This window comes from Hyperolius riggenbachi, chromosome 7 (assembly GCF_040937935.1).
Source record: "Hyperolius riggenbachi isolate aHypRig1 chromosome 7, aHypRig1.pri, whole genome shotgun sequence".
In the NCBI taxonomy this organism is placed as follows: Eukaryota; Metazoa; Chordata; class Amphibia; order Anura; family Hyperoliidae; genus Hyperolius; species Hyperolius riggenbachi.
The window spans coordinates 46184283-46208221 of record NC_090652.1 but is presented as its reverse complement, the minus strand read 5'-3'; the positions used below and the strand labels follow the sequence as shown (position 1 = coordinate 46208221).

Below are 23939 nucleotides of genomic sequence, written 5' to 3'. Positions count from 1 at the left end.
CACTCAAAATATGTCACAGCTTGCAAAACAAAAAGGCATAGATTCCACCAGGTATCCGCACATGTACAGCACAGCGTGCTCAGGATCAAGAAACGAAGATATCAAGCTCATTCACAACATAGATGTATGAAGATCCGGCACTGCTTCTAGCTTTAAAAAGAGCTTTATTGCCAGCGGCTCTTTCAATATGCAAAAAAGTTTCCAACAAGTTTCCAACAAGGTAGTCAAGAAAGATTCATGCGGTAAAAACATGCAAGGTGCACATACCCGTTGTGGTTAGTGAAGGCTGTGGGGCATGGTGGTAAGAACGGCCCGCCTAACGTCCGTTTCGCTTCAGTAGCGTCTTCAGAGGCAGTGTGGCAATTCACGACTGTCCGTTTCCGGGTTAAATACTGCTTGAGGAATCATTTCCGGGTCGCATCGTCACCTCTACGCGTACAAAAGTACGCATGCTCCCACTAACGTACGCATGGATGCGTAATGACGTCAATGGAGCATGCGCACACTACCAGAACTTCCCTGCGTCGTTTCATGCTTACGTAATTACGCATACAAACATCGATGTACGCATGCAGGCGTATAGACATCGATGGGAGTATGCGAACCATGCTTAAGATTGCCATTTACAAGTCGGATCAAGCAATCTGCTACATGGCCACAAGGTGGCAGCACAAACGGGTATTGGCTCGTGTGTTAACAATTTAAAAAAATAAAATATATAGGGGAATAAATCTGCACATCAAGAGATGCAAAAAGCTCCCACCAAAAAATTGTTGAGGGCTTCATGGAGCTAAGACTGGGCAGTGGCCCCCCGCTGTCAGGAATTCGTTTAAGAGAATATTTTCTACTAATTAACATAATCAAACCAAGTCGGAGACCCACGTCCCAATCAGCCCCATTATAGCACTCCCGATGCGCAGAAATCGCCCCTACCCTAAAAACAACAACACTTCTTACAGTAAAGACATACAAATGGACCTACTCTATACTCTCAAGTTTTAAAGCTAAACTATACTTTAAGGATCCAGGAAACATGCCATTTCTATATTTTCGTTCAGGCCTAAAGGGCCCATCGCATCTGTTTTTATGATCCAATTGGATTCCTTTCTTAAGAGTAATCGTTCTCTATCTCCTCCTCTATGTGGCACTGGCATATGGTCTAAGCCAGCAAAGGTTAGGCAGTTCGCATTGCTTCCATGAGCCATCCTGACATGCTCTATGAGCCTTGGGCATCCTTTCCCTGAATCCACAGATCTGAAGTGCTCCAACACTCTCGTTTTCATTTCTCTAGTTGTCATACCTATATAAAACCGATGACATGGGCACCATATTATATAAACCACGAACTTTGTTTGGCAAGTAAAAAAGTGTTGTACTTTCGTGTCCACAGGACCTACTCGTACGTTTCTCCCTCTGCCTAATTGTGGGCAAATTGAGCAATGCCCACATCTATAATTACCTTTGGTCTGTCCTCTTTCTAGCCAGTTAAGTTCCCTTGGCATCGTGAACTCACTGGAGGTGACTTTATCGCCTATGGTTGGGGCTCGTCTAAAAGTTATCAGGGGTGGCTCTTTGTAAATATCTTTCAGGGATGGATCCTGTTTTATTATATTCCATTTCTCTAAAATATTGCGCCTTATTGCGTCTGCCATTGGATTATAGTCAAATGAGAACACTAACCTCTCTCCTATGTTTTTATTTGTTTCTTTCCTCTTTTTCTTTTTCACTATATCTTTCCTATCTATCAAGCTAGCTTTTTGTATTGCTTGGTCTAATTCTATCTGAGTATAACCCCTATCCAATAGCTTTGCTCTAAGGTCCATTGCTTGTTCAAGAAAATCATCAAATGTGGTATTGTTTCTGCGCAGGCGTAAAAACTGGCCATACGGTAGTGATTTGAAGACGTGAGATGGATGATAGCTGGTCCGATGCAAGAATGTATTTCCTGATACTGGCTTCCTGTAGCCCTTTGCTACTAGTTGGTTCTCTACTATGCATAATTCTAGATCTAAGAAGGCTACCTTGTCCTTACTGAATTCATGCGTAAATTGCATGTTTTCTTTACCATCATTCAAGTAGCCCATAAATTGCATAAACATCTCATAAGTCCCGGACCAAAACACCAGCACGTCGTCCACGTATCTGGACCATCTCCTGAGGCCTCCCCCATGGGGAACATCGGTACCATACACATACCTCTCCTCCCACCATGCCAAAAAAAGATTGGCGTATGTGCATGATACCGAGGTCCCCATAGCTGTGCCGGACAGCTGCCAGTACCACCTCCCATCGAACATAAACGCATTGTGCGTAAGTACAAAATAGAGGCATTCACATATGTAATCAATGAAGTTTTCATCTTTGTCAGTCTGAGACAAGAACGTCTTTACAGCAAAGACTCCGATATCATGCGGTATGCGATTGTATAAATTCACCACGTCTATGGTTGCCAAAGCATCCCCTTCTCTCCAGATCACATCTTCTATGCTTTCAAGCACGTCCAATGTGTCTCTAAGGTGGGACTGCACCCGTCCTAACAAGGGCCTCAGGAGATGGTCCAACCACCTAGACAATCTTTCGGTGAGGGAACCAATACCCGATACAATGGGACGTCCCGGCGGATTGGTCCGGGACTTATGGATCTTTGGTAAATGGTACCAGATAGGTTTTTTAGGAAACTCTGGCAAAAGATCCTCTGCTAGCTTCTTGGACAGAAAGCCCCCTCCACCCCCCTTCTCAGTAGCGACCTCATAGCATTTTGAAACCTATAAGTTGGATCCCCTGCTAATCTTTTATACGTTGTTGGGTCATTTAGCTGGCGTAAAGCTTCTTTGTTATACTGCTCTGCTGTGAGTACCACTATCGCTCCCCCTTTATCAGCTTTTCTGACTATTAATTCCGGTCTTTCCTTAAACCATTGTAGAGCTTTCATTTCATCCTGATTTAGGTTGGGATCTGCTTGGGTGTATGTGAGGGCCTTAATGTCCTTCTCCACTAGACTTTGAAAGATATCAAGTGCTGATCCCTGGGTCACCGGGAATGGTTTGATTGATTTACAAGGTATACATTTTTGTTGGTTTTCTAGGTGATCCTCTATTTGGGGGGTTTGTTCCCTATGCTCCCTATTATCTGTTAGAAGAGGGTTCAGGAAGTATCAGGAACCAGCAGAATAACAAAATGATACTAAGTTCATGGAAAGATGGCGTGAAGCACATCTAACATACGTAACAACTTTACAAAATATAGTCCTAGAAAGGACCGAAGAGGAGCATACAGGGATCCAGAAAGAAATAAAAGATCTGAAAGAGCAATATAAGGGTCTCGTAGACCAGCAACGCTACAGTGGAACCCTAAAGAAAATCGATAAAAGGCTAGCCCCAATTCAGGAGGAAATAAAGAAAAGGAAATTACAAAAATATCTTAGAGATACCAACGATTTTAAGGCCGGGAAAGAGTTTAATTGGGGTTTTACCAGACCACGGTTTGGCAGACCTGGAGGTCCGAGACCACAACGTCCTAAGAAAGGTTACTGGACGACAGACACAGAGACCAGTGAAGAAGAGACTGCAAAAGTAATACCCAAAAATAATAAAAAAGGCAATCTTGAAAATAATCAATCAGAATGTGCGTCCAATCCAAAGAGTGCCCCTTTAGGGAAAAAACACGCAGAGGAAGGGGCCGTCTCAAAAGGAAAAGGAGGGAGGCAGCTAACTTGGGAGGACAGCCAGAGCAATCCAGTCCAACAGAAATCAAAGAAAAGGAAGTACTACAGAGGGAACAACAAATAGAAATAGTCAACTTGAGCAAGACACCACTACCGATAGCATGCGAATCAATATTGAAGAAAGGACTCAACTTTTCGGTCACACAGAAATTTGACTTTTGCCGTTTTAAGGTGGATCTCTATAAGGGAGTGAGAAAGATGAGCATAAAACAATTTTTTCTGAAGAGAGAGACCTTTCTTCAAGCTAAAGCCGAAGAAGCGTCTGTGGGCCCTCTGGGGTTTACGCCAAATGCATCTTGGACAGATGAGGATCTGGGGAACTTGAGGATCTTGGAGGAACTTCTAACAGATAATAGGGAGCATAGGGAACAAACCCCCCAAATAGAGGATCACCTAGAAAACCAACAAAAATGTATACCTTGTAAATCAATCAAACCATTCCCGGTGACCCAGGGATCAGCACTTGATATCTTTCAAAGTCTAGTGGAGAAGGACATTAAGGCCCTCACATACACCCAAGCAGATCCCAACCTAAATCAGGATGAAATGAAAGCTCTACAATGGTTTAAGGAAAGACCGGAATTAATAGTCAGAAAAGCTGATAAAGGGGGAGCGATAGTGGTACTCACAGCAGAGCAGTATAACAAAGAAGCTTTACGCCAGCTAAATGACCCAACAACGTATAAAAGATTAGCAGGGGATCCAACTTATAGGTTTCAAAATGCTATGAGGTCGCTACTGAGAAGGGGGGTGGAGGGGGGCTTTCTGTCCAAGAAGCTAGCAGAGGATCTTTTGCCAGAGTTTCCTAAAAAACCTATCTGGTACCATTTACCAAAGATCCATAAGTCCCGGACCAATCCGCCGGGACGTCCCATTGTATCGGGTATTGGTTCCCTCACCGAAAGATTGTCTAGGTGGTTGGACCATCTCCTGAGGCCCTTGTTAGGACGGGTGCAGTCCCACCTTAGAGACACATTGGACGTGCTTGAAAGCATAGAAGATGTGATCTGGAGAGAAGGGGATGCTTTGGCAACCATAGACGTGGTGAATTTATACAATCGCATACCGCATGATATCGGAGTCTTTGCTGTAAAGACGTTCTTGTCTCAGACTGACAAAGATGAAAACTTCATTGATTACATATGTGAATGCCTCTATTTTGTACTTACGCACAATGCGTTTATGTTCGATGGGAGGTGGTACTGGCAGCTGTCCGGCACAGCTATGGGGACCTCGGTATCATGCACATACGCCAATCTTTTTTTGGCATGGTGGGAGGAGAGGTATGTGTATGGTACCGATGTTCCCCATGGGGGAGGCCTCAGGAGATGGTCCAGATACGTGGACGACGTGCTGGTGTTTTGGTCCGGGACTTATGAGATGTTTATGCAATTTATGGGCTACTTGAATGATGGTAAAGAAAACATGCAATTTACGCATGAATTCAGTAAGGACAAGGTAGTCTTCTTAGATCTAGAATTATGCATAGTAGAGAACCAACTAGTAGCAAAGGGCTACAGGAAGCCAGTATCAGGAAATACATTCTTGCATCGGACCAGCTATCATCCATCTCACGTCTTCAAATCACTACCGTATGGCCAGTTTTTACGCCTGCGCAGAAACAATACCACATTTGATGATTTTCTTGAACAAGCAATGGACCTTAGAGCAAAGCTATTGGATAGGGGTTATACTCAGATAGAATTAGACCAAGCAATACAAAAAGCTAGCTTGATAGATAGGAAAGATATAGTGAAAAAGAAAAAGAGGAAAGAAACAAATAAAAACATAGGAGAGAGGTTAGTGTTCTCATTTGACTATAATCCAATGGCAGACGCAATAAGGCGCAATATTTTAGAGAAATGGAATATAATAAAACAGGATCCATCCCTGAAAGATATTTACAAAGAGCCACCCCTGATAACTTTTAGACGAGCCCCAACCATAGGCGATAAAGTCACCTCCAGTGAGTTCACGATGCCAAGGGAACTTAACTGGCTAGAAAGAGGACAGACCAAAGGTAATTACAGGTGTGGGCATTGCTCAATTTGCCCACAATTAGGCAGAGGGAGAAACGTACGAGTAGGTCCTGTGGACACGAAAGTACAACACTTTTTTACTTGCCAAACAAAGTTCGTGGTTTATATAATATGGTGCCCATGTCATCGGTTTTATATAGGTATGACAACTAGAGAAATGAAAACGAGAGTGTTGGAGCACTTCAGATCTGTGGATTCAGGGAAAGGATGCCCAAGGCTCATAGAGCATGTCAGGATGGCTCATGGAAGCAATGCGAACTGCCTAACCTTTGCTGGCTTAGACCATATGCCAGTGCCACATAGAGGAGGAGATAGAGAACGATTACTCTTAAGAAAGGAATCCAATTGGATCATAAAAACAGATGCGATGGGCCCTTTAGGCCTGAACGAAAATATAGAAATGGCATGTTTCCTGGATCCTTAAAGTATAGTTTAGCTTTAAAACTTGAGAGTATAGAGTAGGTCCATTTGTATGTCTTTACTGTAAGAAGTGTTGTTGTTTTTAGGGTAGGGGCGATTTCTGCGCATCGGGAGTGCTATAATGGGGCTGATTGGGACGTGGGTCTCCGACTTGGTTTGATTATGTTAATTAGTAGAAAATATTCTCTTAAACGAATTCCTGACAGCGGGGGGCCACTGCCCAGTCTTAGCTCCATGAAGCCCTCAACAATTTTTTGGTGGGAGCTTTTTGCATCTCTTGATGTGCAGATTTATTCCCCTATATATTTTATTTTTTTAAATTGTTAACACACGAGCCCATACCCGTTTGTGCTGCCACCTTGTGGCCATGTAGCAGATTGCTTGATCCGACTTGTAAATGGCAATCTTAAGCATGGTTCGCATACTCCCATCGATGTCTATACGCCTGCATGCGTACATCGACGTTTGTATGCGTAATTACGTAAGCATGAAACGACGCAGGGAAGTTCCGGTAGTGTGCGCATGCTCCATTGACGTCATTACGCATCCATGCGTACGTTAGTGGGAGCATGCGTACTTTTGTACGCGTAGAGGCGACGATGCGACCCGGATATGATTCCTCAAGCAGTATTTAACCCGGAAACGGACAGTCGTGAATTGCCACACTGCCTCTGAAGACGCTACTGAAGCGAAACGGACGTTAGGCGGGCCGTTCTTACCACCATGCCCCACAGCCTTCACTAACCACAACGGGTATGTGCACCTTGCATGTTTTTACCGCATGAATATTTCTTGACTACCTTGTTGGAAACTTGTTGGAAACTTTTTTGCATATTGAAAGAGCCGCTGGCAATAAAGCTCTTTTTAAAGCTAGAAGCAGTGCCGGATCTTCATACATCTATGTTGTGAATGACCTTACACTGACTAGGCCTGGAAGTCTGTGTGCACTAGTCCTTACACTGACTAGGCCTGGAAGTCTGTGTGCGCTAGTCCTTACACTTACTGGGCCTGGAAGTCTGTGTGCGCTAGTCCTTACACTGACTAGGCCTGGAAGTCTGTGTGCACTAGTCCTTACACTGACTAGGCCTGGAAGTCTGTGTGCGCTAGTCCTTACACTGACTGGGCCTGGAAGTCTGTGTGCACTAGTCCTTACACTGACTGGGCCTGGAAGTCTGTGTGCACTAGTCCTTACACTGACTAGGCCTGGAAGTCTGTGTGCTGTTGTAGTCCTTACACTGACTAGGCCTGGAAGTCTGTGTGCACTAGTCCTTACACTGACTAGGCCTGGAAGTCTGTGTGCACTAGTCCTTACACTGACTAGGCCTGGAAGTCTGTGTGCTGTTGTAGTCCTTACACTGACTAGGCCTGGAAGTCTGTGTGCTGTAGTCCTTACTGACTAGGCCTGGAAGTCTGTGTGCACTAGTCCTTACACTGACTAGGCCTGGAAGTCTGTGTGCGCTAGTCCTTACACTGACTAGGCCTGGAAGTCTGTGCGCGCTAGTCCTTACACTGACTAGGCCTGGAAGTCTGTGTGCACTAGTCCTTACACTGACTAGGCCTGGAAGTCTGTGTGCGCTAGTCCTTACACTGACTGGGCCTGGAAGTCTGTGTGCTGTAGTCCTTACTGACTGGGCCTGGAAGTCTGTGTGCGCTAGTCCTTACACTGACTGAGCCTGGAAGTCTGTGTGCTGTAGTCCTTACACTGACTAGGCCTGGAAGTCTGTGTGCTGTAGTCCTTACTGACTAGGCCTGGAAGTCTGTGTGCGCTAGTCCTTACACTGACTAGGCCTGGAAGTCTGTGTGCACTAGTCCTTACACTGACTAGGCCTGGAAGTCTGTGTGCACTAGTCCTTACACTGACTAGGCCTGGAAGTCTGTGTGCTGTAGTCCTTACTGACTAGGCCTGAAAGTCTGTGTGCGTTAGTCCTTACACTGACTGGGCCTGGAAGTCTGTGTGCGCTAGTCCTTACACTGACTGGGCCTGAAAGTCTGTGTGCGCTAGTCCTTACACTGACTAGGCCTGGAAGTCTGTGTGCGCTAGTCCTTACACTGACTAGGCCTGGAAGTCTGTGTGCACTAGTCCTTACACTGACTAGGCCTGGAAGTCTGTGTGCACTAGTCCTTACACTGAGGGCATGGAAGTCTGTGTGCACTAGTCCTTACACTGAGGGAATGGAAGTCTGTGTGCGCTAGTCCTTACACTGACTAGGCCTGGAAGTCTGTGTGCACTAGTCCTTACACTGAGGGCATGGAAGTCTGTGTGCGCTAGTCCTTACACTGACTAGGCCTGGAAGTCTGTGTGCGCTAGTCCTTACACTGACTAGGCCTGGAAGTCTGTGTGCACTAGTCCTTACACTGACTGAGCCTGGAAGTCTGTGTGCGCTAGTCCTTACACTGACTGAGCCTGGAAGTCTGTGTGCGCTAGTCCTTACACTGACTGAGCCTGGAAGTCTGTGTGCACTAGTCCTTACACTGACTGAGCCTGGAAGTCTGTGTGCGCTAGTCCTTACACTGACTAGGCCTGGAAGTCTGTGTGCTGTTGTAGTCCTTACACTGACTAGGCCTGGAAGTCTGTGTGCGCTAGTCCTTACACTGACTAGGCCTGGAAGTCTGTGTGCGCTAGTCCTTACACTGACATTACATGTTTGTCTCTTTCTTCCCACAACAGAAGCTCCAGAAGGGCTCCAGTTACCCCAAAGTGTTGTGGGGACTGAAGAGTAGCCACACCCGCTGCTTCCTCCTCCCCCATCCCGGGAAGGGTATAACTGGAGAGGGCCAGGGGAGACTACAAGGTAATACCATGTGCTCAGGAGGCTTTTCATACACCATGTAATCTGTTCCGAATGTATGCGTAGGGGCAGGTCTGTTTACAAATTCCTTTTCTACAGTCTGGTCAAATTACACGCTACACTGGAAGCTGAGGCCATACACTGATTTTGGTGCTCGATCAGCTAATAGCAAAAACACTGGTAGAGGCGCCTTAGGGATAAGTAGCTCTCAATTATAATAAATTCATAGATAGGAGGTAATATTCTTTACTTTTCTAGAAGGACAAAGCAATAATTGGAAAAATAGCTTATTCGTTCATGCACATAAGACAACTTGCTGTGCACATCGGCAACCTGGGCCTCCCACTCTGCCGTCTCTATGACAACAGAGTTCCTGTGAGCCAGTCAGGAGCCGCTCTCATTTACTCCTATCAATGTAAGCCAATGGGAGCCTCTTACGTTGATAGACAGGGTCAGGAGCCAATGAAACCGGCTCCTGACCCACTCACAGGGCTCTGCCGTTATAGAGATGGCAGAGCGAGTGAGCTGCGGCGGGGAGACAGCGGCGAGATCGTCGGGAGCGTCAAGAGCGGCATAAACGAGCGGTGTCGGTATATTGAAATCTACACCCTGGCAGCCAGATAGCCATCAAAACAGGGCATAAATTTCAATTACCACAGTCCTAAAGTAGGTAAACTATTTTTCCAACCCAAATAACTATGTAACTATGAAGTAAGCATACCTCCCAACTTTTTGAGATAAGCAAGAGGGACACTTAAGCCATGCCCCTGCCCCACCCCTAATCACGCCCCCAGCATACTCCTAATCATGCCCCTGGCACACCCCTAGTCATGCATACCATAAAGGTTTCATAACAAAAATATGTTGCTATATAATTCAAACCACACTGGCCCTTTCTATCCTGAGATATTCACCTTCATAGAAACATATGAAAATAAGAAATGTATCAATGTAAAGGATGGGAATAAAATTTAGAGTCCATTCATCTCATTTTAGCTCCTACTACTTATGCTTAGGGTGCCTTTAACAGTGTTTTTGTTATAGTCCTGCACCCCCGTTCTTGCAACCTACCTTTGTGAGTATACTTTATTCTCTGAACGTAAAGAGAAACCGTGACCAAGAATTGAACTTCATCTCAACAGTAGCTGATACTCCCTTTTACATGAGAAATTATTATTATTATTATTATTCATTGTATTTATAAAGCGCCAACATATTACGCAGCGCTGGACATTAATTTAGGTTACAGACAATATTTAGGGTATCTATTTCTTTTCTCAAACTGACCATCAGGGGGCTCTGTATGTCTAATATTGGGATTAAACCCTTCCCACAGTGTGATGTCAGGACCACGGGCCTGACAGTTTCCTGTCTGTGAACCTCATTGCAGCAAGCAGCGTCTCCATCCACTGACATCACCTGCCAGCAGTAAAAATGTGACCATGTGTGGTCAGAAATGTGTGGTCAGAATGTAAATCGGGGAGAGGAAAGATTTTACAATGGGCAAACTCTGACTAAATCATTTATACATAATTATTGTAAAAATGAAGCACTTTTTATTACATTATTTTTACTGGAGTTCCTCTTTAAGATGTCCTCACCAGTGTTACATTCCAGAATGTAAATCAGAGAGAGGAACTGTAGTGAAAATAGCATAATTAATATGACTGCTTATTTTTTACAATATTCATTTTTACATTACATTATTTATTCGTTTTTTGCCCATTGTAAAATCTTTCCTCTCTCTGACTTACATTCTGAAATGTATTACTGGTGGTGACAGTTCTTCCAGGTGATCTGTACGAAATGTTTGTTACTAAAGGTGGCCACACACCATACAATTTTTTAAATATCTGTTCAATTTAAGAATTGCAATAAATTTTTCTGACTGATTGTAACATTTTAAAAATATGACCAATGTACCACACACCTATGTTCAATTTTTCCCCCAATTATGATAAAAATGATTGGAAACTCTAACAAAATTGCTAGGGTGTGTGTATTAATAAATTGACAATCCAACACACACCATACAATCTTTAGAAAGATTGAAGAAAAATATCTGGCAGTCCGGATCGATTAAAATCGAAGAAAACGGGAAATCCGATCGGATTTTTCAGTCGAATGAAAAAAAAGCTTTCGATTTTTTTCGGGAGATACGATCGTTTTTATCGAATTACTGTAAAATCGGATCATTTTATTGTATCATGTATGGCCACCTTAAGAGTTCTATGCACAGAGGGAGATATTCCTTGTTTGGCAGTGGAAAAAGTCCTTATTTGCCACAATGCAATTAGATTCACACACAGGACCATGGTCATGACATCACACTGCATACAGACCCCATGATGAACTATTCAAGAAAAGATAAAGATTTATCTTGGGAAACGGGGTATCAGCCACTGATTGGGATCGAGTACAGTCCTGGGTTAAAGTTCTTTTTTAACTACCTAAAGACCGCAGCATCACGCCAAGGGGCGTGACCGCGGCAGCAGCCTCAGGACCGCCTAACGCTTATTGGCATCAAGTCCTGGGGCCGGCTACTGCAGAAGATTGTTTGGGAGGTGGAGCTCCGCACAGACTGTCTGTCCTGCTGGAGGTCCCCAGTGTAATAACACCATGTTCAGACCAGCACAGTCCTGTCTTTCCTAATCTTGGCCATCGCTTAGGTAGGCTTTCCCACGTCCTGCTGGCTTATAATCTAACCTGAGCCGTCTCTCCTGCCCCTGACAGACATGGACGAGGACTTCCAGGAGAACCTGAGGATGTACATAGCGGACGTGCTGAAAGGGGTGTGGCACCGCACAAAGATCAGCCGCTCCGGAGAGATCATGACCTGCTCTCAGCTTCCTCTCATGCTGCAGGTCTGTATGACTGGACTGGATCTACTAAAAGTGTCTCCCGTTATTAGCAAACGTGTCTACCCCTCTGCTGGGCCATATCAGATCATAGTGGTGGTGGATGTTAGGTTTGGGAATTGATGACTGTGGATGGGTTAGTTTTTATTAAATATAGTACAAGACCTTGCTGTGAACCAGCATGTGACTTACATCGTACAACGTGTCCAATGTGTCCCAGTTGAGATGAGGTTCACTGGATCAGATTCTGGCAGTGTTCATACGTATCTAAATGAATTCTGCATGCGATTTTACGCTTGTCCAGTTCTGCATTTAAAAAAAAAAACATAAGCGGGGGGAGAGGATTGACCTTTGATTTTTACGTTGTTAATACAGTGATAGTAAAGTAACTGTGGTGTGTGTGTGTGCGTGTGTGTGTATATGTGTGAGAGACTCTGTGTGTGTGTTTGTGTGTGAGTGACTATGTGTGTGTGACTGTGTGTGTGTGTGTGACTGTGTGTGACTGTGTGTGACTGTGTGTGTGTGACTGTGTGTGTGTGTGAGTGTGTGTGTGTGTGAGTGTGTGTGTGTGTGTGTGTGTAGTGTGTGACTGTGTGTGTGTGACTGTGTGTGTGTGTGTGTGAGAGAGAGAGAGCTGAAAAGACCCTAAAATCCAGAAATAATCATACCGCCAGGGAGGTTAGAAATTGCAGCCGTCACTGTATAGAGGCATCCTCTTGCTTCCTGTGAGCGGCTCCAATACCTTAGCGGGCAGGACTTACAGCACCGGTCCAGCAAAACTTTCTTCTCACACTTGAGCCAATCATGAAGCATCTCTTCAAAATGCAGCCAATCATTATAAGCCACTCGCATCTGTAATGCGAGTGGCTCCGATACCTCTGCGGGCGGAACTTGGCACTCTTCACTCTCCTTAGTACTGCAGCGAGTAGGCCCGCTCTGATCTGCACTACAAGTAAGGGCTGGTTCAGACGGACGTTTGCAGAGCGTTTACAGCCAGCGTTCAGGGCTTGGTGTTAAACGCTTCCATTCAAGTGAATGGGAGCGTTTGTACCAAGCTTTCAAGCGCGTTTACACAAACGCGGCGTTTGGGTCCCGATTTTCCCTGGCGTTCAAGGAGCCCCTGGAAGCTACATGTAGCTTTCAGGGGAGGTTAACCGCGACGGCTAATGTCCCTCTAGGGGAAGAAAAAACGCGACCGCATCCAAACGCACACGAACGCTGCTAAACGCGACGCCAACGAACGCAACGCCTCCAAACGTCCATCTGAACCAGCCCTAAAGGTGTTCTGTACTGCGCTCCACACGCTACCAGGAGCATCATCGCTAACAAGGGAAGAGATACCCAGGAGTGTGGACAATCCTGTTTGAAGACTGGGATGGTACTTTTATCGGTGATTGCAAAGTGGAAGTGATAACTCTTCATCCTCTTTTTTTATTTACATTCACATTATTCCTCATTTTCTCCAGGCTGCTTATTTGTACAGTACTGTATATCCAGCGCTGGTGCCATTCTTCTTGTCTTACAAATGTTATAAGGCATCAGCTCACCTGCAACCACCTGAAGGAAGCAGCAGACCAGGGGATTCACACTGACACACGCCCACTGCTTACTATATCCAGAGTCTGCATCACTCAGGGGCCAATTAATATGTTTACTATTAAGGCCCATTCACACTAAAATCACAGAAAAATCGCAGTGATTTCACGATCGCGTACTCCAAAATCGCTGCAGTTTTTACCGCGTTTTTAATGAAAGTGAATGGGAGCGATTTTAAAAAACACTAATCTATCGCAAAACGCTCAGAAAAGCGCTTCTAGGGCCTGATTCACAAAGCGGTGCTAACAGTTAGCACCGTGGTGAAAAGCCCTTTATCACGCCTAAACACTGTTTAGGCATGATAAGTTTAGGTGTGATAAGTTTAGGTGTGATAAGTTTAGGCATGATAAGTTTAAGCACCAACTGGGTTAGCACCGCAGTGCACAGCTGATCAAAAGTTTTGCGCTAGCAAAGTCTAGTGCACTTCGCATAGAGTTTAATGGCGCTGCTTTGCGTGTGGGACTTTGCGTGCGATCTAAACTTATCTAAACTTAGCATGCCTAAACTTATCATGCCTAAACTTATCACACCTAAACTTATCATGCCTAAACTGGCTTTTCACCAGCATGGTGCAATGGTTATCACGCCTAAAGTCTTTTAGGCGTGCTAACTGGGTTAGCACCGCTTTGTGAATCAGGCCCCTAGTGTGGATAGGCCCTCACAGAAGTTTTAATATATAAGAGTTTACCATACCAGGCGTTGCTCCCTACAGGTGGCCATACACTCGTTAGATTAGTAGCAGATAGATCATCAGATAGATTTCTGATCTATCTGATGTGTTTAGGAACATTTTTTACTAGGAACAGATTTCCAATAGATGTCAGGATGAAATCAATTGAAAATCGATCTGATGGCATTTTTTGCCATCAGATTTCCATTAGGTCCAATGCAAAATGATAAGCAATCTGAACAGATCGACCTAGATTTTCCAGCATGTCAGATCGATTGAAATAGATCAAAATCGGCCGCAAATTGATCGATTGGTCAATCGATTTGCGATTGATATCGATCGGCCGCTAATCGGCTCAGTGTATGGGCCCCTTTAGACTTATAATGGAGTTTGGCCAGGACCTGGAGAGGTAGTGTACTATACCCAGATGTTTGCTATACCAGAGTTTATCATAACAAGTTTATACTGTAGTAACCTAGCTGCAGTGTGTGCTGATCTGTGCAACCTCTAATATGCACAGTATGAGCTGTTAAGGTGGCCATACACTGACAGGAATCTATCTGATGTGTGCCACACACTAGGAACAGATTTCCAATAGATTTCAGAATGAAATCTAAATGCATTATTGGACCATTAGATCCAATGCAACTCTATAGGCCATGAATTTGCTACCAGCAGCAGATCGACCTAGATTTTCCATCCTGTCAGATAGAACAAATCGATCGAAATCGGCCACAAATAGATTGATCGATAGATTTGAAAGAATTTATTTCTGATCGATCGATTTTATAGAATGGATCGATCAATCAATGGCTAAGCCAACCAGTGTATGGGTCCCTGAACTCCGTGACTATGCTGATAATAAACTAGCTGTGGTGTGTGTTGATCTTTTCATTTTCTAATATGTACATTATGAGCTGTTACTCTATGGCTATACTAATAGTAAACTAGCTGCAGCGTGTGCTGATTTCTGTTTGAAAGATCTGCTCATAACAAGTTCCCCTTTCCTGCTTTTAAACCTTTCTCTCGCAATCTTCATAACTAAATGAATAACATTGTGGCAGTGAATGGGTGAAGACTTTATACTTATACCTAATAATGACATCACACCAGCTGCGGTATGACATGACGTTACATGTTTGTGTCTCCTGCTAGGAAATTCTCAGTGTTCTAGTGCAGCAGAAGTATGGCTTCTCAACACCAATGGAGGTAAGTTCCTTCTGGACTGTCCATAGTGTTTTTCCCATGAATATTGTTATTTTCAGCTCTGTCAATTGAGGTAAGCTGGAACCTTCCGTTCACTGAGGTTCTTCGGAATCCAGGATAGTGCAGATGAATGTTTCAGTTTCAGGGTAGGTGTGTACATGTGACAACTGCAGTCACATAGCTGATAATTTCATTTGGTCCCATAATATCTACAGGATAGCTCTGTTGCATGGTCTTATAGTGTCCAATGTTTAACAAATTCAGGGCAGGTTTGTAGCGCTTCAATCATCTCTAGGCTTGGGGGAACACCAGTTAAAATGAACGTTTTTATTACGAAACAGGCATGATGCTAGGACGTGACCTGATTCTGATGGAGTAGATGTTAAGTATGCTCGTAGTCCAGATACTGGAGCAGGTGCTTGACCTACGGCATCACCTGTTAAAATAACAGGAAAGTAACCACCTTGGCACCAAGCCCCGACCTGCCAGAACAGGCAGAAATAGTCCTACATGATCTGGACATATTGTTGTAAGGTATGAAACTAATGTGTTGCCTCACAGCTCTGTTTTAGGTTCAGGAAATTATACTTGGCATGTGTTCTTACTAATGCATTTCATCTACTGCCAGTTGATGAAACACTTGGATTTGCTGTTCTTGATCTTCCTTATTTGCCTTATTTTTACAACACTTTTTGCCTGTTGGGTGCTTAAAGTGCACCAAAGATCAAACAATTGAAAGATTTGATACTTACCCGGGGCTTCCTCCAGCTCCATAAGCTCGTCTGAGTCCCACGCTGTCCTCCCGCAGTCTGCTGTTCAGCCGCGATAAGCCCCGGTAAAAGCCCCGGACCTCCCACACATGTGCAGGAGAGTCTCCTGCACATGTGTGGGAGGTCCGGGGCTTTTACCGGGGCTGATCATGGCTGAACGGCAGACCTTGGGAGGACGGCGTGGGACTCAGACGAGCTTATGGGGCTGGAGGAAGCCCCGGGTAAGTATCAAATCTTCAGTTCGTATGATCTCTGGTTCACTTTAAAGCTATATAAAACCCTGACATAATATTCAATAAAAGCATGTTTTCTTACTTGTTATATGCCATACAGTTATCATATTTGCATTTGTGCATAGGTATTATAATTCATTTAGAGATTATACGTTCCCAAAAGTACAGTTTTTTGCTTTGTGAGCTGACTTTGCATTTTATCCATAACTGGTTTTATTCATCTTGTATTGAAGGCAGAAATGCTTTCAGTGTCTCTCTGTGTCCAGGAGCTTCTGCACAGTCAGAGAATGTGTCACAATCCTCACTTGATGCAATTAAATAAACACAAGATAACATTATCTACACTTCGGATGCACCCAGAAAAAAAATGGTGGCAGTATATAATGTGCTGTAAATAATTTTTTAAAGCAAAGATGAAATGCTGGGTTTAATTCCGCTTTAAGAGGTCTTATGTAAACAGATACAAATGTTCTAATCCTTACTTTCTAAGGCACATAAGAGGTGAGGCATGTTGGGTATAATAAAACATCTAAAAACTATTTAAAAAAAATATGGGGGGCATACCTAAAAAAAGTTACTTAAGGCCCTCCAGCTGAAAAGAACATTGGGAACACTATGGATGACGCGTTTCATGGGCTAAATCTCGCTTTCTACTCACAAAGTTTAGGTTACCACACAGGCAACCACTAAAATAACGTCTGGAGATTTTTTTCTCCGTTTCTACGTGGGTAAGGAATTTTCCTTTTGGTTTCACCCCTCTCAAAACACATGGTCAAAAGCAGAGGCTTAACTATAAATCATGGGCCAAAGCAAAACTTTGATAGGGCTCACCAATATTCACACCCTTTCACTTGCCTTCCCCTGGTGACCCTCACAGCCTGGGGGCCCATCTTGCAACGGTTATAAAACAAACAAATGTGAACATCATAATCTTGACATTCATTAAAAGTGTAGCCACAAATACACCTGATCTGAAGGATTTGTAGTAACACTCCTGGTCAAAAGGCAATGAACATAGGCCAAGAACAAGACCAGTGACACTCATTTGTTGGTGCTATTGCCAATCTTATGGCTTATGGTTTTTCATCCAAGAGGATAAGCACTATATATTTGAGCAAAGAGAAGACATGAGATATTTGACAGTATCTTCAAACAAATGGTAATACACCATGTGGGGCTATCCTTCGCTTGTTTCATGGAACACCTGTGTAGATTGGGGGAATGAAATAGTGAGTGAAGGTGGACTACTGATGTTCCAGTCACTTTATAAACTACCATTACCCAGATCTTTATCCAGACCCTCACATGAGTGTGTATAGTTGACAGTGAGCTCCATGGTTTTGTCTCTAGTACTCTGTACACCTTCTCAATGTCTCTTTCAGATGTTTTACGCCATCAAGAACCAAAAGACATTGGAAGGCATCAAGATGGAGCTGGCAGATTTCCTCAGCGATCAGGTGAGTTGCCCCACCCAGGACAGCAGCTCTATTCTTCTGCAGTGGTACAAATAGTACTGTGTTCAAGCTGCTACCTTCCTATAAATGTGCCCAAGAATCAGTCGATTTTCCTGTTCAATCAACCATTCGATTGAATCATTTTATCGGACTGGTGGAGAATTGATTATGTTGTCCATTATCAAGGACAACACGCACCCTCAAAATGCCTTGTTTGAGCTCCTTCCGTCAGATAGATGTTTTTGATCAATCCACATACACACAAACTGACTGAAAACCAACTTTTTCCCATCAGCCATAAACTTGTTAAACTCAGAATCTTCTTTGAGATAAATATCACTGTGTACAGATTGTTCAAATATTTGTAATATCTGGTATACTTGTATAATTCCTCTATTTCTACCTTTTTTACTATCACTATTTTCCTTATATGCACCGTGTGGCTGTCATGAAAAGTAATTTTGATGAGTATAAAGTGCTTGAATCTTGAATTCTGCTTGAACGATGAAATTTTGCCAGTATCTGGCCTAATCGAAAAAAATGTACTTGACCGAACAGGATAAAAAATATCGATCATCGTAAAGGAATCAACTAATGTTCACGTGTTCCCATCTTGCTTCGGGTTTGCTTTAAAAGTGATAAAATGTATTTTTATAACGGTGCTTACTGTGTTCGGGCTTTGAGCTCAGCAAGAAAGCTGACACTCTGCACGAGAGTTTGGCCCATTGTAAATACGCAGACGTGTCTGCAGACCGTCACAGACTACACTGCCCAGTGCAGAGCGAGTGATCGGAGCCAGCTATTGCCACGTCCGCAAGCCAAGGACTGTATGTCAGTACAGGTGCTGTATTTTACAATCCTGGCACCAGGAGAGACACTTAGAGCTCATACAGAACACAAACAGCCGGAGGATGTATGTCTGACTGGAGTAAAGGGGAATCCTGCTGTTTCTTGCAACGTCTTCAGCATTAGTGACAAATGTTTACCTGCATTTACATAATCTATTTTATGTGCATATAAGACACTGCCACCTTCTGTTAGAAACCCGGAAGAGGAACTTTAACACCCCCCCCCCATGCCCCACGCACGTGGCACACACGCAGGCATACACGCACACACACACCTACCTTCCATCTCTCCCCTTTCCCATTTTGTGGTAGTCAGGTGGAAGCCAAAAGGGTGACACGTGTCCCACCTTGTCCTCCCAGTATGTCTGCGTTCCCACCTGGCTGTGTACCAAGCTGCAGACATGGCATGGGTACTTCTGCTTCTGTTTAACGGGCTACAGTTGGGTGTACGCATGTGTACTCCGCCAGTGAGCTGGGCCCGTGGTGAGTCGAATGATGGCTCACCCTGCTGCCGCTACACTCCCCTGCTGGCGTTAAATACTATTCCCCCTTCGAGTTGTAACAACTCTGTAACATTACTGATATGGCTGGGCCTAGTTTCGGCGCTGTGCGTTGAAACCACCAGCTTCGTCAGTTGTAGCCACATGGATGTAGAGCAGCACGATGGAGGAAAGCTGATGGAGCAAGGAGACCTGTAAGCATAAAGACCCCATTATATACACATTAACATGTTCAGTTTACAATTTCTTTTCAGTTCAGGTGTCCTTTAAGTAAATCTAATGAGAGGTGTGTCAGTAAAGAGTATGGGAAACTTTGGAAGCCTGACAGGGGCATAACATTAGGCCCTGTGATCCCTGCAATCATGGGGGGAGGGGGCTATGTATGGGGGCACTCCTCCCCATCTCCCCACCCACATGCAAAGTAGCGCACTGGAGCACAATGTAAATACATTTATCTGCTCTTGTGTCTCCTCCTCCTCCTAGAAGCCATTTGCTCTATGCTGCCCCCTCTGGCTCCTGATTACAGTACATGCCGGGCATGCAGCAGAGCAAGTGACTTCCAAAACTTGGGATGGAATGGCAGCAGGTAAATATTTTTACACCACGCTCTGCTGTGCTTACTCTGCAAGGGGGACTGGAGGAGGAGTAGCCCCTATAGGCTTTGGGAAGGGGATGCACGGTGTGGCAGGGGGCCCCATGATGATTGGTTTGCGGGGAGGAGGCCGGGTGGGTGTTAATATGCCCTTACTGAAGCTTGGAGTTACTCTTTAATTCACAATCATCCTACAGAACTTGTCAACAATCAAATATCTTTTTATAATATTTCATATGTTCCTCTTATGTATTTCTTAGTATAACATAAAATATATTAATGAAACAAAAACCCAACATGTTTATCTTTGCTCTTTTTGCAGCCGTCTCACTTGCTGCCCCCCACCATGAGGACCCTGGTGTCTGACAAGCAGGAGGCGCTGACCAGGAAGTTCAAGGACTCTTTGCTAGGTCCCAACCTCACCCACCATGCCAGTCTGCTGCAGGACCTGGAGACTCACCTGCAGGAGGAGCAGGAGAAGTTCTGTTCCAACTACACCACGAGATTCACTTGTAGCGCCATTGGCCTGGGCTTGACAGCAGGGATTGGAATATACGGAGTGGTGGGCGCTGCTGCAGCCAGGGGCACTGTGGTTCTGGCCACACAGCCGGCTGTTGTAGCTGCTGAGAGGGCCGTAGCAGAAAGAGTGGCCACTGGTACCGTCTCCCTGCTGAAGAGTGGACTGTCAGCCCTGGTGGGACGATTCTTCAGAGGTGGTTTTTAATCTACTGTATTTGACTGATGGCCTCTTTAGATGATCGTAATGCCATCTTGTATGCACATTTAATTAAAATTGTACAGGGTGGGAGGAGCCACCCCAGTGTGAGTGGAAAACCAATTTTTTTAGTTCATCACCCTGGCGTTCTATCTGTGGATGCGCAGCACTATTTTATTTCTATCATGTAGCTAGCCTAGCGCTAGCTACATGATTCCCCCCTCCCTTCCGCATCCCTCCCACCCTTCCGATCGCCGCCGGCGCGTATTCCCCTAAGGAAATCCCGTTCTGAACGGGATTTCCTTTAGGGCTTCCCCCGTCGCCATGCTGACGATTGTGATGACGTCATCGACGTCGTGACGTCATCAGGAGTCCCAATCCACCCCTCAGCGCTGCCTGGCACTGATTGGCCAAGCTGCGCACGGGGTCTCGGGGGGGGGCCCTCTAACGCGGCGGGTAGCGGCGCATCGGTGGTGGTCGGCGGCGTTCAGGTTAGACATGCAGCTAGCAAAGTGCTAGCTGCATGTTTTTTTTAAAAAAATTATGAAAATCGGTCCATCAGGGCCTGAGCGGCGCCCTTCGGCAGTAATGGACAAGCTGAGCTCGTCATTACCGCCAAGGAGGTTAATACGGAACAGTCTTACCTCGGTATGGAGATTTAAGACACCAAAAACAAACAACACATTTCTCGGGTTTCACCCATTTCTTCAGGTTAATAACAGTGTCTTTAATCTCTGTAGCATATAGGTAATCCAAGTACGGCTAGCACACCAATGTAAATATTCCAGGAAGTTTATTCCTTATTGCATGCGCAACATATGCCAATTGTTTCGGGGCCATAGAGGGTCCCCTTCATCAGATACAGTGCAGACATACCTCTCTGTAATCTCTGTAGCATGGGTAAGGAGCCCCTGTAGGACATCCAACATGCTGGAAATATCTCACTTAAAGGGATACTGTAGGGGGGTCGGGAAAATGAGTTGAACTTACCCGGGGCTTCTAACGGTCCCCCGCAGACATCCTGTGTTGGAGCAGCCACTCACCGATGCTCCGGCCCCGCCTCCGGTTCACTGCTGGAATTTCAGACTTTAAAGTCTGAAAACCACTGCGCCTGCGTTGCCGTGTCCTCGATCCCGCTGATGTCATCAAGAGCGCATAGCGCAGGCCCAGTATGGTCTGTGTCTGCGCAGTACACTCCTGGTAACATCAGTGGGAGCGAGGACACAGGCGTGCAACTCTGGCAGCAACAGATATCTCTCTGATCAGATTCCACCAGAGAGGGATCTATCTGGTGATCGAACCAGTGTATGGGCAGCTTAACGTGAACCAGAAGCGAACCTCGGGTCAAAAATGAGATACCTACCTAAGAAGAGGGAATCATCTGGGTCCTCCAGAGGCTTCTAGTGTCCTCCTTGCTCCTACTGCCGCTCGCTGGGTTTCTCTGGAAGATCGAGGCCATACTTCTCTTCATGCACGAGAGCGGCTGTGCTGTACCGGACAAGCACGACTCATACACAAGCACTTCCGGGCCGTACTCGCGCAGATATATTACACCGTGCACGTGAATGAAGAGATTATACTCAATCTGAAATCCGACAAGGATCTGTGGTCTGAAGGACGATGTGGGAAGCCTCTTCTGAATCCAGAGGCTTTCTTCTTAGGGATGTATCCATTATTGACCCAAGGTTCGCCTCAGGTACACTTTACCTCAGAATTATTAAAGCTAATGGGAATCTGAAAAATTAAAAAACTCAGCCGAATACTTACCTAAGAAGAGGGAAAGCTCTGGGTCCTATAGAGCTTTCACACTCCTCTCATGGTCCTCTCCTTGCAGAGCTTGCTCCCACATTTGAATCCCCCATCAGAGGAGGCTTCTGAAGTCTTCAGGAGCCCTCGGGCAGCTCTGTACTGCGCCTGTGTGAGAGAGAGTGTGCTTGCGCAGGCTCAGTACGAAGCCACCCGTCTTCGGTATCACTCTGGCTCCCGAAAACTTCTGAATCCTGCGGCAGTATTTGACCAATCGGACAAATACTGCTATGGGGGGTGACAGCGCTGGAATGAGGGCTCCGTGAGAGTAGTGGGAAGGCTCTAAAGGACATAGCCTTCCCTCTCCTTAGGTAAGTATCTGTTTGTTTTGTTACAGGTTCCCATTAGCTTTAACATCTAGTTGACCATCTCTAATGGCCAGTGAATGAAGTTCCCATAGCTCTTTGTCACGTAGACGAGGTATAGATAATAAGCAGAAATGCATTTCTAAACATATACAAAAAATAACCAAGCCATCTGGTTTTCTAGAACCTAAGTTCTCAACCCTCGGTACATGTACCTTATGGGGTACTTATGCTGGATTCAGGTATTACTTCAGCTTTCATACTTCATCTATTATAGAACTTTATGAGTTTAAAAGAAAAAGGGTAATACCAAATAAGTACAGGCAGTCCCCTACTTACAAACAGGATCTGTTTTGGGAGGTTGTTTGTAAGTTGAATTTGTGTGTAAGTTGAGGCCTGTGCTACTCATAGTGATCTTTGGATCAATTATTTACTTTGGGACAATTCTGGATTTGGACATTTAGTATATAAAATGTTTTTGGGTTGTTTTCAATGTTCTTTTAATTTGTTTTAAAGCAGCAGGGTCAGCCATACTATGTCAGGAAAAAAAACACATATACTGTATAAGTGGATAACTATTTGTTCTGCTTACATAATAGATGTATTGCACTGTCCACGCATTGATTTCAGTGTATTTTATATAGTAAATAAAAATAATTCTGTTCCTGGCATTTGCCATTTTGATTCCCTCGGACTGAAACCAATCCCGATGTCATTTACTCCCTTATTTTTTCTTGCCCCTCCTATTCTCTGCTCTGTCATTGCTAGCTTGCTTTGTAAACACATGAGAGCACAGGCAAAGATGTATTTCAGCTTCACACTGAACTGCACTCAGCCAATCAGTGAGGCGTGGGAATGTGGGAGGCTAGTTGACAAGCTTCCTTCTCATCTGCAATGTACCAAATAGAGCAAATCTGACTGAAATAAGATTTATTACAGCAGAAACATTTCTGATTAGATTGGAGTGCTTGCAATGTAGAGTGCGGTTCCAAGCTACATAAAAAAAAACACAGCAGTGGGTAAATGGAATTTGCTTGCAGCCAGGACCATACATGTGCAGTGGTTTTTTTTTTAGTTGCTTGTTTTTTCTTTATTATTGGGCTGCAAGAGAACAGAGGGGATTGGAAGGAATCTGATCGAACCGATGGATCACAAGGGGCTGGAGGAAGCCCCAGGTAGGTTAAATACTTCTCTGGCTGGGTGGCTGCACTCCATGCATGGTGAATGGGAATGTGCTTGTGTGCATCCGAACTTCTCCATTGTGTAAAATACAAATCTTATTTCTATTTAGTTCCCAGCCCAGTGGCAACTTGTGGACTTCTCCATTAGGGCCATTCGGTAGTCGGTTAGACTGTATTTTTATTCTTTTCATGGGCCTTTCTCCTAATTTTCCCCATGAGGTGCCTTTAGCCCG

The 23939-nt window shown here is 44.7% G+C and overlaps 1 protein-coding gene across 2 annotated transcripts in view; it reads left to right on the top strand.

The window, feature by feature from the left end:
• The window catches only part of LOC137524291 (RING finger protein 112-like), a 45235-nt gene extending 22021 nt beyond the window's left edge, over positions 1-23214 (top strand). For both annotated transcript variants that reach the window (XM_068243988.1, XM_068243987.1), the window contains 5 exons: positions 8852-8975; positions 11706-11836; positions 15252-15305; positions 17688-17762; positions 20022-23214. In XM_068243988.1, the coding sequence (XP_068100089.1) occupies positions 8852-8975; positions 11706-11836; positions 15252-15305; positions 17688-17762; positions 20022-20423 (786 nt within the window). In that variant the 3' untranslated portion in view covers positions 20424-23214. The remainder of the gene's footprint in view (positions 1-8851; positions 8976-11705; positions 11837-15251; positions 15306-17687; positions 17763-20021) is intronic.
• The last annotated feature ends 725 nt before the right edge of the window (positions 23215-23939 follow it).